The following is a 19,770-nucleotide window of genomic DNA, read 5'->3' on the forward strand; positions in this document are numbered from 1 at the left end:
TTTTATTCTAAGTGCAGTTGGAAACCATTGAAAAATTCTAGGTGGGATTGTTAAATTTTGTGCAACATCAGAATTGGCTGGTTGAATGTATTAAACATAGGAAACCTAAGACCTATTGGTGTAAATTCTTATTTACTTGATTTGAGGTGGTACACTGATATCCAATCTTTTAATAGACTATTTATGTGATTCTAATCTACACCTGAATTTGGAAAGTACTGACTTAACCTGTTTTCCTAACAGCCTCTCTCATCTTTCTTAAGTGTTTATGCTTTTGACTTCTTTTTCAAATTGAAGGCCTTGTATACCATCTTCACTTCTTAAGGACATTATTTTCAGTTTTTCCCCCATTTCTACCATAGAAATTTTATTTCCCCCCAAGGAGGAAACACCGTATGTTTACTTTCTGATTATCTTTCAGACTTGGAGTTCAGATGCAAAACCAAGGAATTGTGTCTGCAGAAAGAAATTTATGAAGTAACATCATCCCAATGGATGATAATGGAAACAAGTCAGAGACTTGTGGGCTCCAGTATCAGAGATGTCTGGGAATGCAAAGGCCAATTTGAAAGGCGATAGATAAATCAGGAGGCATATTTGGGGCAAGCATTAATGACTTACCAAAAAAAAGCCAACTTTCAGCCTACAAACCTCTCTTATCCTACATCAGCAAATTTATCCTGGAGAGAAATTCTATAAATTCAAAGAATGTGGGAAAGCCTTTATTTATGGCTCAGGACTTATGGGATGGCATGGAATTCATATTGGTGAGAAACCCTATAAATGTAAGGAATGTGGGAAGGTCTTTAGTCATTTTTCCTATCTTACTGAACATCAGAGAACTCATACTGGTGAGAAACACTATGAATGTAAGGAACGTGGAAAAGCCTTTATTCATGGCTCACATCTTATTCAACATCAGAGAATTCATATAGATGAGAAACCCTATGAATGTTAGGAATGTGGGAAGGCCTTTAGACAATCTGCACACCTTACTCGACATCAGAGAATTCATACTGGTGACAAACCTTTTATAAATGTAAGGAATGTGGGAAAGCTTTTATTTGTGGCTCAGAACTCACTTGACGTCAGAGAATTCATACTGGTGAGAAACCCTATGGTTATAAGGAATGTGGGAAGGCCTTTAGACTGCATTCACAACTTGATCAACATCAGTGACTTCATACTGGTGAGAAACCTTATCAATGTAGGGAATGTGGGAAGGCCTTTCTTCGTGGCTCACAACTTACTGAACACCAGAGAATTCATCCTGCTGTGAAACACTATGAATGTAAAGAATGTGGGAAGACCTTTATTTGTGCCTCACAACTTACTCTACATCAGTGAATTCATACTGCCAGGAAGCCCTATAATTGCAAAGAATGTGGGAAAGCCTTTATTCGCAGCTCAGAACTTGCCTGACATCATAGCATTCCTACTTTGGGTAATGACGTGGGCCTGGGACACTGCAGGCCATTAAGCAGGCCCCAGCTGGCAATGTGACAGCCAGTGGGTTTTGGAGCTGCCCATACTGTCACCCATACTCACTAGAGCTCTTCAGCACTGCCACAGCCAACCACTAGATGGCACCATAATTCCATTTCCACCTTGCTGGCAAAAGTTTAGTTTTAAGCAGCCCCTATTGGCTATTTTAAATTTACAAGGGAGTCACATAGGAGGCAGCGTTTATACTTGTTCCATACCCCCACTGTTAAGGCTCTTGAATTAATATCCCTATGCCCAGGCCTGGCCTCTCAAAATACAAGTCAGACTGTTACTGAAAGGGCAACGGAAAGCTTCACATGGGGATGTATGCAATGAGGCTTCTTTGGGATTTTTTTTCTTCTTTTTTTGGCTGCCTTGGGTCTTTGTTGCTGTGCGCGGGCTTTCTCTAGTTGCGACGAGAGGGGGCTACTCTTTGTTGCGGTGCATGGGCTTTCCACTGCAGAGTCTTCTAGTTGTGGAGCAGGGGCTCTAGGTGCGTGGGCTTCTGCAGTTGTGGTGCATGGGCTCAGTAGTTGCGGCTTGCAGGCTCTAGAGTGCAGGCTCAGTAGTTGTGGCACACGGGCTTAGTTGGTCTGTGGCATGTGGGATCTTCCCGGGCCAGGGCTCAAACCGGTGTCCCCTGCATTGGCAGGTGGATTCTTAATCACTGTGCCACCAGGGAAGTCCCTTCTTGGGGATTTTTATATCCCCAATATGATGCCAAGATAGTAACCTCTTTTCTATTCATTGTGCCTCTCATTATCCAACCACATAAATTTCTGTGGCTCCCAACCAACAAAGTTTATGCTGCAAGGTCCTGAATTTGGCTAAAGATTATTACAAACTTAGTTAAGGCCATGGCCTCACCCTTAACCAACTCTGTGACAGCCTGATGGACCATCAGATAACCTCAGGCCCGCAGCTGGACTCATCCTAGATGGAATCTTCCCTGACACCAAGCCCTCATTATACCTTGCTGTCAAAAGTCTCCTCTACCCCAAGACCCCTTGCTGCTCTCTCCACTTCTCTTACTTTCCCAATTCAGCCGCAGCCACAACAAACTATCCTCCCTTCTCCTTTAACCCTTTTGCTTTCTGCTTCCCAGAACTCAGCTCTTCTAGCCCCACTCCCTAATATAACATTACAAAATAATTTGACTTGTGCTATCTGCATTTTGGGGAAAATATAACCTTTTGGTCTGTCCCTAAACAAACCGCATCAGTCTTACGCCCATGCACCAAGCGTACTGTATTCTTGCCAACTGCCCTATTTAGCTGGCCACTTTGGGAGTCACTGGTGCTGCCTTAGAAGCCCACAATACTATACAACAAAACAAAATAATTGATGCCAATCAGGAAATGTCCAAGACAATAACCAAATATATAATTAAAATTTAACAGCCCTCAAAGCCCTAAAAGAAGGGCAGTGCTCTCTGGCAGCCATGGTTGCAAACCACCACCTAGTGTTGGGCTATCTACTGGCCAGCCAAATAGACATTTTTTCCCTTAATGGTACTTCTTGCTGCATGGGGATAAACAAACAGGCCCCCACTTCCAGGTAGAGGTCACACAGGGTACTCTGTAAGAGAGAGAGGAGAGATGTTAGATCTCCATTCCCTCCCTCCCCCGTTCCTGGGCTCACTGGGCCAAAGGTGCTCCTGTCCTACCAGGAGAATTTTTCCCCATTGACTGTGATGTGTCCTATACCATGAGCAAGCATAGCACCTTTCATCCACCACCACCACCACACCCCCCGCCCCTGCCAGAAAAATGAATCCAAATCTTTGGGCTTAGATTCTCTTGTGGCTCAAGAAAAGTTTCTATTCTATATATTGATATCCATCCCAGGAAGCTACCTGGGACAAAACAGCAGGGTCACCTTAAGGAAAATATTGACCTAGAAACCTCAGATTGATGGTTATTATCTTCAAAGTCCTTGTAGGCAAAAATCCATGCCCTGCACACAGGTTACTGTCTTTCTGCCTTCTTGTTTAATACCAATAAATCTTTCTTCTGGAAGGGTTGCATGCAAGAGGGACAAAAGCATTTTCATAGAAAGAATTTATAATTTAACCAGAACGACAAATTATGTTTAAAAATTGGTTAGCACAAAAATTTGAATTTTTAAAATACCCCAAAATGGGTTTATATAATCCCCCATCCCTTACTGTTTAATAGCCATCTTAATTTTCCATCTATCTGACTTTCCAGAGAGTGGTCAAAGGAGACGGAAGCTCCTTGCAGGGTCCCCAACGGAGACTAAGGTGTCAATAACTATAAAAGAAGGATGTACAATTGAAGGAAGGGAGCAGACCAGGTAACCGAGCAGGACCCTATGGGGTCTTCCCAAGACAGATTCCACCCCCTCGCCCCGCCCCAGTGTCCTCTGCCTGCCTCTTGTCTATAGAAAAACTTTAGCCTTCTAGGCCTTCCCTGAGTTCTCAATAGTAATCAGAGAAGTGAGAAATTGCAGAAAGGAAAACAGTCAAGCAGGACAATAACAGTTTAGTCACTTAAGAAAGTCAAGGGCTACAGATAATATTCTGAACCATATCCTTTAGAGCTATTTTGTAGATACTGAAACCCCTACCATGTGGAAGAAGTTAACTATATACTGCCTACAAGCACACAGACCCCAGGCTGGTTGGATCTAGAAGGTTGATGATGCTGACTCGATTACCTCACTGCCAACCAATCAGAAGAATGTCCACAAGCTGATCATATAACTCACAACCCCTCTCCCTCACCCTGTCTTTATAAACTTTTCCCTGAAAGCCTTCAGGGAGTTCGGGTCTTTCAGGCACTAGCTACATGGGCTCCTTGCTTGGCACCCTGCAATAAATGCTGCACTTTCCTTCACCACAACCAGGTGTCAGTAGATTGGCTTAACTGTGTGCAGATAAGGGGACCCTTAAGGTTTGTTTAGGGACAGACCGAAAGGTTATATTTTCCCCAAAATGCAGAATGTTGTTCAGTAACAACATTCTGACCAAACATATGGCACAAATGAGAAGTGTCCTTATGGGGAAATTGCTGCATTGAGACCCCAGACTGCTTACCTGAGATGTGTAGTCCATGTTGGGGTTATCTTGTCTCCTCCCATTAGCCACTTAATACTGTCCTTTTTTTTTTAAAATTGTATACTTTATTTATTTATTTAAATTTTTAATTGATTGATTGATTTTTGGCTGCATTGGGTCTTAGTTGCTGTGTGCGAGCTTTCTCTAGTTGTGGTGGGCAGGGGCAACTCTTCATTGCAGTGTCTTATTGCTGTGGTTTCTCCTGTTGCAGAGCACGGGCTGTAGGCGCGTGGGCTTCAGTAGTTGCAGCATGCAGGCTCAGCAGTTGTGGCTCACAGGCTCTAGAGCGCAGGCTCTGTATTTGTGGCACACAGGCTTAGTTGCTCCGCGGCATGTGGGATCTTCCTGGACCAGGGATCGAACATGTGTCCCCTGCATTGGCCGGCAGATTCTTAACCACTGTGCCACCAGGGAAGTCCCTAATCCTGTCCTTTAATTGTCCGTCCAAATGCTCAATCATCCCTTCAGCTTGGGGGTGATATGGAGCATGGAGAATCCATACACCCTGTGATTGGGCACACTGATGTGTGCCTTGGGCCACAAATCAGGGGCCGTCATCAGAAGCAATATGTTCAGGAAATCCAAAGAAGCAAATGTGGTCTTGTAGGGCCTGGGTTATGTGGTCTGAGTCAGTGGAATTCACGTAGATGGCTAGGCCAAACCCAGAGAGTGTCAATTGCAGTCAGGATCCAGCAAAACTCTGGATAGGAAGAGGCCCAATTTGGTTTCTCTGCCAAGAATATCCTGGCCCACTGGCTGGGAAATCTATCCCTGGGCAGTGTTCTTAGTCTTGGGCAGGGTCTGGCAGGCAGGACAGTTTTTCCATGTGGTTTTGGCATTTATGATGACTTGTGGCAGTCCATGAGAATAAGCCCAGCCTAGGAAGGTGTCTGAATATCTATGGGCTGTCTTTTCTAGGATCCAGGAAGAGATCAATTGCACCAGTTGAGGGTCAGGTGGATCAGTGCAGATGTGGGAATCTTCTCACTGTTGAGGGAGTCCTGAACAAAAGGCTCTGGCACTTTTATGGACCTTGGGATCAGAGAGCAGACAAGGGATCCCCCTTGGATTCCCCTAGGAATGGGAAAGTACTGGGTACTGAGTCAGAGTGGGGAAAAGTATTTTCAAGCTTTCTCCTAACAAGGAATTATCAGCAGAGATATCTGAAGAAGACCTCTGCTCAAGGTCTCAGATACAGAGACTTGGGAAAGAAGGCACCAAGGGTAGGAATGCAAATATGTGAAGAACATAACTGTCCAGGGGGGCCTGAGTCCTTCACTGCAACTCCCTTCAGAAACTGCAGTGCACTGGCAGTGTACCAAGTCTCGTATGGGGAGGGCAGCTTACCCCTGTAGGCCTGCCACATAAAGCCTTTTTTTTTTTTTTTTTTTTTGCGACACATAAAGCCATTTTAACAGCCTATAGTCAGGTCTGAAAAGTCACTCACAGGTTTTTAACCAAGATCTGCACTCCTCAGGTATTGCTCCTTGTGTTATTGATTCATAGGAGCTTTAATATATTCTGGATACTAGTCATTTGTTCGCTATATGATATGTTGTAATTATTTTTCCTAGTTTATGGCTTGTTTTTTTATTTTTATGAAGTCTTTTGATAAAATTTCTTAATTTTGATGTAATGGCATCTTCAACTATTTATGTTTTGTGCTTTTAATGTCTTGTTTATGAAAAATTTCCCTACCACAAGTTATTCATGGCATTTACTTTTTTTTATTGGAGCGGGTGTCACCTTATTTGACCCAATATGTCTGACTGCTGTTTATGGATTTTGGAATTTCAACACCATTTTACACACTGATGTTGCTATTTATTACTTTCTGCATCTCCAAGCTGCCATCTGAGATTGTTTTTCTTCTATCTATTAAAAAACACTGGGGCTTCCCTGGTGGCCCAGTGGTTAAGATTTTGCCTTCCAATGCAGGGGGTGTGGGTTCAATCCCTGGTTGGGGAGTTAAGATCCCACATGCCTCATGGCCCAAAACCCAAAGCATAAAACAGAAGCAATATTGTAACAAATTCAATAAAGAGTTTAAAAAATGGACCACATAAAAAAAATCTTTTTTTAAAAAAACATCCTTTAGAGTTTCCTTTAGTGTTGGTCCACTGATGACAAATTCTCTCAATACTTTTATATGAAAATACCATTGTTTCATCTTAATTTCTGAAGGATTTTCACTGGATTTTGAATTCTAGGAAGGCAGTTATTTTTGGTTAGCACTTCTGTTACCTTACTTCTGCCTTCCATTATGTTATGTTTGTTTCTTTGAAAGCAATATAGCCTTTCTTCTCTCAGTGTTTTTAGATTTTGTTTTGTTTTTTGGCATATATGTGATTTTTCCTGTTTGGGATTTGTAGGGCTTCTTGATTTTCTAAAAAAAATCAGTTTTGGAAAATTAACAGCTACTCTCTTTTCAGATATTACATCTGTCCTATTGTCTCAGTCCTCTTTCTGGGACTTCAAGTGCATATTTAATAGATGGTCTAACCATATCACATTTGTGTCCTTATGTTCTTTTTTAAAATTTTTTAAAAAATTGAAGTATAGTTGGTTTACAATGTTGTGCCCAATCTCTGCTGTACAGCAAAGTGACTCAGTTATACACATATATGCATTCTTTTTTTAAATATTCTTTTCTATTATGGTTTATCACAGGTTATTGAATATAGTTCCCTGCGCTATACATTAGGACCTTGTTATTTATCCATTCTAAACGTCATAGTTTGGAGCTACTAACCCCAAACTCCCGGTCCTCCCTCTCTCTCCCTCCCTGCTTGGCAACCACAAGTCTATTCTCTATGTCTATGAGTCTGTTTCTGTTTCATAGATAAGTTCACTTGTGCCATATTTTAGATTCCACATATAAGTGATATCATATGGTATTTGTCTTTCTCTTTCTGACTTATTTCACTTAGTATGATAATCTCTAGTTGCATCCATGTTGCTGCAAATGGCATTATTTCGTTCTTTTTTATGGCTGAGTAGTAGTCCATTGTATATATGTACCACATCTTCTTTATCCATTCATCTGTCAATGGACATTTAGGTTGTTTCCATGTTTTGGATATTGTGAACAGTGCTTCTATGAACATAGGGGTGCATGTATCTTTCTGAATTATAGTTTTGTCTGGGTATATTCCCAGGAGTGGGATTGCTGGATCATATGGTAATTCTATTTTTAGTTTTCTGAGGAACCTTCATACTGTTTTGCATAGTGGCTGTACCAACTTACATTCCCACCAACAGTGTACGAGGGTTCCCTTTTCTGCACATCCTCTCCAACATTTGTTATTTGTAGACTTTTTAATGACGGCCGTTCTGACAGGTGTGGAGTGATGTCTCATTGTGGTTTTGATTTGCATTTCTTTAATAATAAGCGATGCTGAGCATCTTTTTATGTGCCTACTGGTCATCTGTATGTCTTCTTTGGAGAAAAGTCTATTAAGGTCTTCTGCTCATTTTTGGATTGAGTTATTTGTTTTTTAAAAGGCGTATAGATCAGAAAGAAGTAAAACTATCTTTTTGCAGAGGACATGATTACTTACCCTATCTAACTATCATACCAAATAATAATAATAATTAATAATAATGAGTTTGGTCATACACCTAAACATAAAAGCTAAAACAAAAGAGTGATTATTGGAAAACATAAGATTTTGTGATTTAGGGACAGGCAAATGTTTTTTAGGTCACAGAAGACAAAAACCATTAAAGGTTAAAGTGATAAATTCAGAGTTCATCAAAATTAAAAACTTCTCACCAAAAGACATCTTTACAAAAACAAACAGGCAAGGAACAGAGTAGGAGAAAATATTCATAAAACATATATCTGACAAAGGACTGGTATCCAGGATACATAGAGAACTCTGCAAATCAATAAGTTTTGGACATTTTATAAAAATATACAAATAGCCAAAAATCTTATGTAAGAGAACTCAACATCATTAATTATCAGGGAAATGCAAATTAAAACCACTAAGATACCACTGCACGCTCACCAGAATGGTTAAAGTGAAAAAGGTTAATAACTCCTAAACCTGGATTTTGTGGAACAACTGGAACTCTCAGACATTGTTGGTGGGGCTTGACAATGGAGAAAGATCTGGAAAGTTTCTTATAAAACTAAACATATACCCACCCTATGACTCAACAATTCCACTCCTGGCTATTTACCCAAGAGGATGAAAACTATAATCACAGAAAGACTTGTAAAAGAATGTTATTAGAAGCTTTTAGCCAAAACAACCCAAGTGTACATCTCTGTAAGAACTGATAAACCATACATTATTCATACAATAAAACACTGCTTAGCAATAAAAAGGAATGAATTACTGATAGACCCAACAATATTATATATATGTTATATATAATATATATACAAAATCTCAAAAACATTCTCATTGAAAGAACACTTACACAAACAAGTATATTTTGTAAGATTTCATTTATATGAAATTCTGAAAGAGGCAAAGTTAACCTGTAGCTCCCTACCCCCAAAAAGAACAATATTTGCCTCTGGATGGTTGGTTGTGAGTTTTGACACCATGAGGCATAAAGGCACTTCTTCGGGTGATTGTAAAGTTCTAGATCTTGATAAGGGTTTGGATTACATATACACATTGGTCAAAACCAAGAAAGTACACTCAAAATTTCTGCATTTTTTCCTGTATGTACATCAAAACAGAAAGGCAAACAAAGATTGAACTCTTATTAATATGCTTCCTGAAGTCTTTAGGAGGTAGTGTACTGATGTCTGCAATTTACTTTGAAGCGCATATAATAATTAGATGGATTACTGGATGTATAGAGAGATGGATAGATACATGACAAAGCTAGTATAATAAAATGTTAAGGATAGAATCTAGGTGGTGAGTATATAAATATTCAGTGTAAAACTCCCTCAAGTTGGCTGTATGTTTGAAGTTTTTCATAATTAAAATATTGTAAAATAAAGAGATTTTTAAAAGTCAGCTTTGAATGCCACCAAGGCAAGACATAACCTTAGTTAGATTACTGCAATACCAATCAAGTGATATTTTTCTTGCTCCTTATTTCTCTTGTCCCCTGGTTCAATCCCAGAAGAGCCAGAGACCACGTACAGAGAGAGATAAAGTAAAGTAGTCAAATTACAGACTGGGATATTAGAGAAGAAATTCCAAGTTGCAGGAGGTGGAAAGTTTTTGCTTTAAATTAAGTTTGAAGTAATGATTTTTCCAGAGAATATTTTAATTAGCAAAAATGATTATACTTATTGAGAGTGACCTCAGTTTTATCATCTTACAGTGACTGAAGAAGCTATTGAATCAGCCAAGACTTCATTTAAGAGCATGAAAAAACACACAGAAGTGTTTAAAGTAGTAGTTAATAAAATATTTTGTTTGCAAGCAATGCGTGGAGTCTTACTCAATTCAATATATTGTTATTAGTTGACATTGAGTTTCCAGATATACAATGATATCTGGAAATTATGATAGTCCAAATCTCCTTTTCAATTCTTACACCTATAATTATTTCACTTACCTAACTGCCAGCACAATTCTGTAGGCTCAAATAAAAGCAGGTATCAGATATCCAGCTAGTCACAGTCAGGCACTGTTTATGAGTCGCTCAGCAGTCTGCCACCATAGAACATATGCAAGAGAACAACATCCCTTCTGTAACCATCATATAAATACTAACACATCTATAAAAACAGACACATTCAGTTACCTACTATCTCATCCACTCAACAAAACCAAAATCCTAAGGCATCACATCATTCTCTACCTCATATAAGTAATTCTACACAGAAAAATCACACTCACAAACCACTTCCTGTTAATGTCTCTTCCAGTCACTTACAAGCTCAAACACGACTCACACTTAATCCAAAAATAGATACACCAGAGGAAACACCACACGGCAACACGACTCCACCCACTTCCACAACCGGCTGCAGAGTAGCTCGAGGTGACCAGCATCAGGTCAGGTAAAGAGGGCCATCCCAATTCGGGACATACACCTACATACAAACACACGTCACACCTGCTACGTGCCAGGCCCGGCTCCAGGCGCTTGGGCTTCCCCAGGGACAAAACACAAAATCCGCCACGCCCCCCCCGCCCCCGCCAGACATCGTTCCAGGTCACACCCATGGTGGACATCAGCATTCCTACCCAGAACAAAAGTAAGGTGCTCAACACACGTAGGTCTGAAGCTCCCAGCTTCCTCCTGGGCTTTTGCAGCTCTGGGTCAGGCTCTGGCGTCCTCGCTCAATAGGCTGCACCTGGCTGTGCGTGCGTGCTCCTGCGGGCTTGACGGCCCTGGAGTCTGGGGCATTTCTTCCTCTGCAATTTTTTGGGAATAATTTGTGAAGGATTGGTGTTAGTTGTTCTCTAAAAGTTTGTTAGAATTTACCTGTGAAGCCGTCTGGTTCTGGACTTTTGTTTGTTGGGAGCTTTTAAAAATAACTGATTCAATTTCAGTACTGATAATTGGTCTGTTCATATTTTCTGTTTCTTCCTGGTTCAGTCCTGGGAGAGTGTTCATTTCTAGGAATTTGCCCATTTTTTTCTAGGTTGTCCATTTTATTGCATATTTGTTTGTAGTAATCTCTTATGATCCTTTTTATATTTTTGTGTTGTCAGTTTTAACTTTTTTATTTCTGATTTTATTAATTTAGTCTCTCTCTTTTTTCTTTGATGAGTCTGGTTAAAGGTTTATGAATTTTGCTTACATTTTCAAAGAACCAGCTCTTAGTTTCATTGATCTTTTCTGTTTTTTTTTTTTAGTGTCTATTTTATTTCTGGTCTGATTTTTATGATTTCTTTCCTTCTACTAACTTTTCATTTTGTTTGTTCTTTTTCTAGTTCCTTTAGGTGTAAGGTTAGGTTGTTTATTTGAGATTTTGATGTCCACAATTTTAATTTCTGGTATTGATAACGTGTGTGTTCTCTCTTTTCTCTTGATCACCTCTGGTATAAGTTTGTCAATTTTATTGATCTTTTCACAGAACCTATTAAATTTTAATTTTCTCTATATCTTTCTTTTTCTCTGTCATTGATTTCCATTCTTTATTATTTTGTTTGCTTTGGGTTTAATTTACACATTTTAATAGTTTCTTAGATCATTGATTTTGATAACTTTTTTATTTTGTAATACAAGTATTTGGAGGTAGAAATTTCCCTCCTCTCTGTGTAGTTTTATTCAGCTTCCTCTCACAAATTTCAGTATATTTTCTTTATCACCAGGTTAAAAGTTTTACATTTTCCACATGATTTCTTCTTGACTTATGGATTCTTTAGAAATATGCTGTTTAAATATTAATTATTTTGCAGATTTTCCAAGTATCTTTACTTTTGATTTCTAGCTTAATTCTATTGTGGTCACATCATATATTTCAAGCCTTTCAAATTTACAGGGACTTATTTTATGGCCCCAAATATTGTCTATTATGATGAATATTTTATATGCAGTTGAAAAGAATATGTATTCTGCTGTTGTTGAATGAAGTGCTCTATAAATGTAAAGTTGATTGATACAAACAGTTGGTCAAGTCTTTATTTTTATTTTGTGTCTACTTGTCCTATCAATGAAAGAGAAGTATGGAAATCTCCAACTGTAATTATAGATTTCTTTATTTCTTTTTCAGTTGTATCTGGTTTTGCTTCTTGTAGTTTAGAACTACAATTATACATATGTTGGACCTCTTAGTATTATCCCACAGGTCACTATTGCTGTGTTTCGGTTTTTTTCCCCCCAGATTTTGTTTTCCCTCTGAGCTTTTTTCTAGATACTTTCTTTTGCTATGTGCGTAAGTTCATTAGACTTTTTCTAATGTCTAACCTGCTGTTAATTTCATATAATATCATTTCAGATGTTATAGTTTCACCTCCAGAAAGGCCACTTTTTTTTTTATCTTAAATTTCTCTCCTTATCATGTCCATATTTTCCTGTGCATTGGATCTTATTTATAATAACTGTTTTAACATCCTTGCTGTTTTTATTGTCTCTGTCATTTCTGCATCTGTTTCTATGAACTGATGTTTTTCTGCTTCTTCAAATGTCTATAATTCTTGATTGGAAGTTGGATATTCATTTGCTGTCAGCACAGAGATTTCTTTGTTCTGCTTAGACTCTCCTTCTCTGTTTTGCAGAGTATGGCATTCTAAATACAAAATTATTTTCCTTTTAATTTAAATATTTAGACAGTTTTCCTGAAATATTTGTCACTGATTAAAGTCTGATAGTAATATGATTCTTGTTCTTTTGTAAATACACAGTTTTTTCTCTCTTTGAAACATTCAGAATTTTTATGTTAATCATTCAGTTTCTGAATTTTTTCTAAGAGCTTTCTTGGTATTATTTATTTTTTGTATTTGTATTTAATGCATGTGATTGAATTTAAGAAGCCATGGGTTGTAATTCCACTTATTTTATTTATCACTTAAAAATCACTACTAATTAAACTAGACTACGTAGTTTGTTAAACTCAATTTCAGAGATGTTAAAATGTGAAGAAATGTGCAACTCAAAACTGGGGATATAGATGTTTTCCTGCTAACCACATGATGGTTCTAATTTAATCTGAGCATTCTTATCCATCTTTATTTTTGGAAATCTCCATCTTCCTGTGAAGAACATGACCTCCCCACAATTCTCTCTGTTCTTGTCTCCTGGACATTCTGTTAGATGGCTATTGTCATTCAGGAGGTGTGGTCCATTTGTGAATTTTGGAGATTAAGTAAGTCCTGCTGGAGGTTAAGTAAGTCCCTGCTATTGCCCATAACAGCACATGAGTATATGTAGATGTGTACGTTTTTCTGAGTAAAGGGTCATAGTGAATATGATCTTCAAATAGATATGTGACCTATCACTCCAAAAATTTTTAAATTGCTGAATGTCAAGTTTATATACACATTATACGTCTATATTCCTTTCTGCTGCATTCTGGTGCTCATTTCTCTATTTTTTGTGTCCTGATTTACTTTTTCACTATGTACTTATTGCTATTCAAGCCAACTACTGAACTTTTAATTCAATGAGTACAAATTAAAATTTTGTATAATCTAAGTGATTCCACTTTCTAGATTTTTTAGTTCCTTATATCTATTAAGGATGCTATTTAAACTTATTCTAAAATTCTGGTTTTCTTTGTTCTCTAACCATTTTTTGGAGGCAGTCTTCCATTCATTCAGCTTGATTTCTTTGTAGTCAGCTTGAGTGGAAAAATGGATTTGCAGCTGACCTGCTTTTGTGAGATAAAGGGGAGAGGGCTTCCCTGGTGGCGCAGTAGTTAAAATCTGCCTGCCAATGCAGGGGACACAGGTTCAATCCCTGGTCTGAGAAGATCCCACATGCTGTGGAGCGACTAAGCCCATGCACCACAACACCTGAGCCTGTGCTCTAGAGCCCACGAGCCACAATTCCTGAAGCCCATGCACCCTAGAGCCCATGCATCACAACTACTGAACCTGTGCCCTGCAACTACTGAAGCCCGTGCCCTCTAGGGCCCATGTGCCACAACTACTGAGACTGTGTGCTGCAACTACTGAAGCCCGTGTGCCTAGAGCCTGTGCTCTGCAATGAGAAGCCACTGCAGTGAGAAGCCCGTGCACTGCAATGAAGAGTAGCCCCAGCTCGCCACAATTAGAGAAAGCCCAGGTGCAGCAATGAAGACCCACTGTAGCCAAAAAAAAAAAAAAAAAAAGAGAAAGAGATAAAGGGGAGATATATTTTCGTGTTATGGGGTATCAGGTTACCTTACTGGTTAGTACTGTGAATGTGGGTGCTTTCCTTTCCTTCTTGGGCATTACCAGCAACTGGCCTATGAATCATGTCCAAGTTCCCACACCTATTGCTTTCTTCTGAAGACAAACAGTTGTAGTCATGTAGACATGCTGTGCAGGTTCAGTCTATTTGCTGCTTTTGGCTTAGTACCCTTCCCCCAACAAATAAACACCAGTTGTTTATTATGTCTTCCTTCCTACTTCTTATTCTGACAAATGTTGAGCTTGGAACACCATTGGTGAGTCACTCTCACCTTTTGTAGCAGTGCTGTTTTGTGTTTTGGCTTGTGGTTTCCTTAGGTAATAACTTTTTTTGTTCATGTGTGTATGTAAAATAGTTTCAGTTTACCATATATGTAAAAATCTCTTTGTCCTACTGAGTTGAAGTTCACTTTAATATACACTACACTTTGTAAAATATCTGCAATGCTTCTGAACTTTGCATTCTGTTCCATTCATATTGCCTGTATAATTATTCACCAGTACTACAATGTTTTCATTATTCAGTCTTTAACATAACACAAACAACATCTGGTATGATTATTCTTCCATTGTTGTTCTTTTTCAAACATTTTCATGTTATTCTTCCTTATTTTTCCAAATGAACTTTATTTTTTGTTTTATTTTATTTTTGGCTGCATTGGGTCTTCGTCGCTGTGCACAGACTTTCTCTAGTTGTGGTGAGTGGGGGTTACTCTTCGTTGTGGTGCACGGGCTTCTCATTGTGGTGGCTTCACTTGTTGTGGAGCATGGGCTATAGGCATGTGGGCTTCAGTAATTGCAGTACGTGGGCTCAGTAGTTGTGGCACGTGGGCCCTAGAGAGCGTGGGCTTCAGTAGTTGCGGTGCGTGGGCTCTAGGGTACACGAGTTTCAGTAGTTGTGGCATGTGGGCTCAGTAGTTGTGGCTCACGGGCTCTGAGCGCAGGGTCAGTAGTTGTAGCGCATGGGCTTAGTTGCCCTGTGGCATGTGGGATCTTCCCAGACGAGGGCTCGAACCCATGTCCTCTGCATCGGCAGGTGGATTCTTAATCACTGCGCCACCAGGGATGTCCCTCCATATGAACTTTAAATTTAAAAAAATATGGAATGCTTCACGAATTTGTGTGTCATCCTTGTGCAGGGGCCATGCTAATCTTCTCTGTATCATGCCAATTTTAGTATATGTGCTGCCGAAGCGAGCACTGAACTTTAAATTTAACATGTCTAGTTCTTGAGAGAAAAAACATGCTGGCTTTTTTATGGGGGATCACATGAAGTTTGTACTGAATTAAGAGAATTATCGATGTCTTTTTATGCTGTTGAATGTTCTCATCCAAGAATAGGATATGTTTCCCAAGGTTAAAATGCATTTGTCATTTAGGAGTGTTTACTGTGTCCTTCATAAATTTTGCTAATTTCACCTTAAGGTTTTTGCTTTAAAAATACATTCCCTAATTCTAATATGAAACTATTATTTTTATATATGAAGACTAGTAATTTCAGTATATTAATTTTATATCCCACTACCAAACTGAATTCTCTGGTTGTTTGTGGCAGATTTTTACTTGATTTTTTTGAGTTTCCCAGAGATACAATCATATCTGTACATTGTTAGTTTTTTAGCCCTTTTCCCCAAATTTTACATATCTAATTTCCTTCTGTGTCAGTGAATAGTAGGGTTGATGGTGAGTACCTTTGTTTTTTTCTGAATGTAGCAGGAATGCCTCCAGTGTTTCCTCCTTAAGTCCCTGGCTTTTAAGCTGCAATATATCTATATATCAATTCTTATTTTATGGAACTTTGAAAAACAAGATTGGGTTTTGAATTATCACATGCTTTTTGAGCTTCTAAGGAAAGAATTATGTGAATTTCCCCATTAGATCTAATATTACAACCAGTCATATTAACAGATTATCTAGTATTGACCATCCCTTCATTTCAAATAAATCCAACTGGACACACTAATGTCCCCAAAATATCCACGTCCTAATCCCCAGAACCTGTGAATATGTTAACTTATATGCAAAAGAGACTCTGCAGGTATGACTAAATTAAGGACCCTGAGATGGGGAAATTATCCTAGATCATTACCCTCGTGGGCCCAGTGTAATCAAAGGGTTCCTATAAAAGAAAGAGGGAAGCAGGAGAGTCATAGAAGGAGATTTGAAGATGCTATGCTCTGGCTTTGAAGACATAGGAAGGGGCCATGAGCCAGGAAATGAAGGCAGGCACTAAAAGCTAGAAAAGACACGGAAATAGATTCTCCCCTACAGCTTCCAGAAGGAAGACAGCCTTGTCAACACTTTGATCTTAGCACAGTATCCAATTTTGGATATACCTACTATAATATATTACTTATTATAATACCTGAATAATCATTGAGATACTTTGCTGGGAAGTATGCTACTGGTTAGCCTTGACGATGAAGGAATAGATTGGAGGACCTGACAGAAAGCTTCAATGAACAAGAGAGATTAGTAATCACCTTTGGATAGATGTGTAATACTAAAAATGAATCGTAAGTTAAACATCCTATTGCCTTACTGAAATGGGGGACAAAGAAGAGTAGCCACTGGCAGAATGGTCGACTGTGGTGAGATACCTGTATATTTAAGGGTAAAGATGATAGAAGAATAGATGATAGAAGAATAAAAGATGATAGAAGAATTTAAGGGTAAAGATGATAGAAGAATTAAGGGTAAAGATGATAGAAGTATATTTAAGGGTAAAGATGAAAGAATCACCTTTTCTGTTTGTGCATTTAACTGAGCTTGTTTGGATCAAATTCATTTCCACCCATCAGAAAGGAAAGTGATGAAGGAAAACATATATTTGATCACTGTAGGAAAAGTGTGAGACAAGTATATGGAAGATGTGAGAGATTATAGGCAATGAGTCATATATAGTAACTATTGTGTAATTATGGTAAAGTGTATTTTGATAGGCATCAAAATATCTTTCCCAATGGCTTATCTTTGTATTATTTACCTTTATTCTTATTTTTCTTTCTTAAATTCAGTGGTTCCGTTATTCTAAAATTAATTATTTAAAAACTACTGTATCCTAGTTCTTGTTTCTTAATAGTAAATAAAGTAGAATTAGATCTACCCATCATGAGTTTTAGGGCTATAGAAATACCTGGAAATAAATTAAGAAATGAGAAATTAAAGAATATGTAATTGAAAACAGTGAAAGTAGATCAAAACACAAGATATTAGAATAGAGAATAATGAACATGGAATTGGTAGGTTCTGATCATACAGCCTCTCTGAAGAAACGACTTTTAATCTGGGGCCTGAAGAATGAGGAGTCAGGCCTATAAAGAGCTGTGTCAGGGGAATTCATGGGGATGAAACAACATAATGCGAAGTTCCAAAAGATGGGAAATAATGTGTCAGATTTAGTGCCTTCAAGGAATTTTTAAGGTAGGTTAAAAGGGCAGTGGTTGAGATGAGTTCTTATAAGAACGGCCTTGTTTTCCATCTTTAACTTGTCATATAATGTTCTAACTGCAGTGAGAAACCACTGGAAAAAAATCTGTAAGTAGAGAATGTGGCCTAGTGGTTAGGATTCTGGGCCTTCACTGCCGTGGCCTGTGTTCAATCCCTGGTCAGGGGAACTGAGATCCCATAAGTCACACAGCGTGGCCAAGAAAACCAAAACAAACAAACAAACAAAAAACAGAGAATGTCAAACATTGATCTGCTTCTGATACATCTGAGGGAGTGGTTAAAAGTATAGATGCCTAAGACCTACCCTTATAGATTCTGATTCACTTGGTCTGGGTTGGTCTCTGAAATTAATACTTGCAACAGGCTCCTGAGGTGATTCTAATTGAACACTTACATTTTAGAATCAATGATTTAATCTATTTTCATTGTTACAGATCTCACAACATATGCTTTCATTATTCTCTAAACTGTTTGCCTTCTTCAAACTGCATAATAACTATCGAAATTCATTGCTAATGTATTTTCAGTTTATCACTTATCTCTGCTGTCCCCCTGTGCCCCTCTTCTGTACCCCAGTAGAGGAAAACAACATTTGTTAGTTTTCTTGCTTTATTTTTCCACGTTTGGAGGCCAGATACGATACAAAGACTTTATTTATTTCAAAAACATTTTTGAAATAAATTTATCTAAATGTAAGATAAAGAAGTGAAATGCTTGACCTTGAGGGTTCCATTATCCAAAATAGCTGGCAGAACAAAGTCAAGATTAAGAAACAAGAACCTCAAAAAGAATATTTTAGCCCAATGAAAATCATCTATGAAAATATATCTATTCCCAGAAAAGATACATCTCTTACCCTACATCACAGAATTCCTAGTAAACATTTATGAATGTAAAGAATGTGGGAAGACCTTTAATTATAGCTCAGATCTAATCAAACATGAGAGAATTCATACTGCTGAGAAGCCTTATGCATGTAAGGGATGTGCGAAGGCCTTTAGAATTCGTGATCAACCAACTTGACATTTGAAAATTCATAATGGAGTGAAACCGTGTAAAGGTCTTGTATGTGGGAAGGCTTTTAGTTTTTTGGCAGAGACCTTGGAGTACACCAAAATATTCACTCAGGGGAGAAACCCTAAGAATGTAAGGAATGTGGGAAGGCATTTAGAATATGTCAACAACTCTAAAAATTCATAGTGGCGTGAAACCCTATACATGTAAAGAATGTGGGAAAGCTGTTGTTTTGGCAAAAACCTTAAAGTACACCAGAATATCCATTCTGGGGAGAAACCCTATGACTGTCAGGCCTGTGGGAAGACTTTCAGTTCTTCCAGATACTTTAGAGTACACCAGAAAATTCATACTGATGAAAAACCCTATGAATGTAAGGAATGCGAAAAATCCTTTAGATTACGTGCACAAGTTGGTCAACATAAAAAAATTCATACAGATGAGAAATCTTATGAATGTCAGGAATGTGGGAAAACCTTTAGACTTCATTCACACCTTATAGTTCATCAGAGTATTCATACTAATGAGAAACCTATGAATGTCAAGAATGTAGGAAGGCCTTTAGGCAGAGGACACATCTGATTCAACATTAAAGAATTCATATTGGTGAGAAACCCTATGAATGCAGGGAATGTGGGAAGGCCTATAGATGGAGTTCAACACTTATTCAACATCAAAAAATGCACACTAAGGAGAAACTGTGTGAATTTAAGATTCATGGAAGGGCCTTTGAACTTCATTTAATCCTTACAGATCATTAGATAATTCATAATGGTGAGAAACCAAACCTATGAATGTGCACGATGATGTGGGAAGGCCTTTAGACAGAATGAACATCAGTGAATGTACATTAAGTAGAAACCCTGAATGTGAGGAATGTGGGAATGCTTTTATATTTTGTTCATGTTTTACTGAACACCAGAGAATTAATAATGGCAAAAGACTCTAAAAATGTAAGAAATGTATGAAGACCAAATA

General features: G+C 38.3%; 1 protein-coding gene and 1 non-coding gene across 2 annotated transcripts in view; both read right to left on the bottom strand.

Annotated features, from left to right (window-relative positions):
* Positions 1–2,846: 2,846 nt before the first annotated feature.
* The window catches only part of ZNF567 (zinc finger protein 567), a 54,148-nt gene continuing 37,224 nt past the window's right edge, over positions 2,847–19,770 (bottom strand). The window contains exon 5 of the mRNA XM_049702935.1: positions 2,847–3,063. Within this exon, the coding sequence (XP_049558892.1) occupies positions 3,050–3,063 (14 nt within the window). The 3' untranslated portion in view covers positions 2,847–3,049. The remainder of the gene's footprint in view (positions 3,064–19,770) is intronic.
* Positions 15,423–15,529, bottom strand: LOC117198265 (U6 spliceosomal RNA). Its single transcript, XR_004479353.1, has one exon. It is a non-coding gene; the product is annotated as a U6 spliceosomal RNA (small nuclear RNA).

Source organism: Orcinus orca, chromosome 20 (genome assembly GCF_937001465.1).
Source record: "Orcinus orca chromosome 20, mOrcOrc1.1, whole genome shotgun sequence".
Lineage (NCBI taxonomy): Eukaryota > Metazoa > Chordata > Mammalia > Artiodactyla > Delphinidae > Orcinus > Orcinus orca.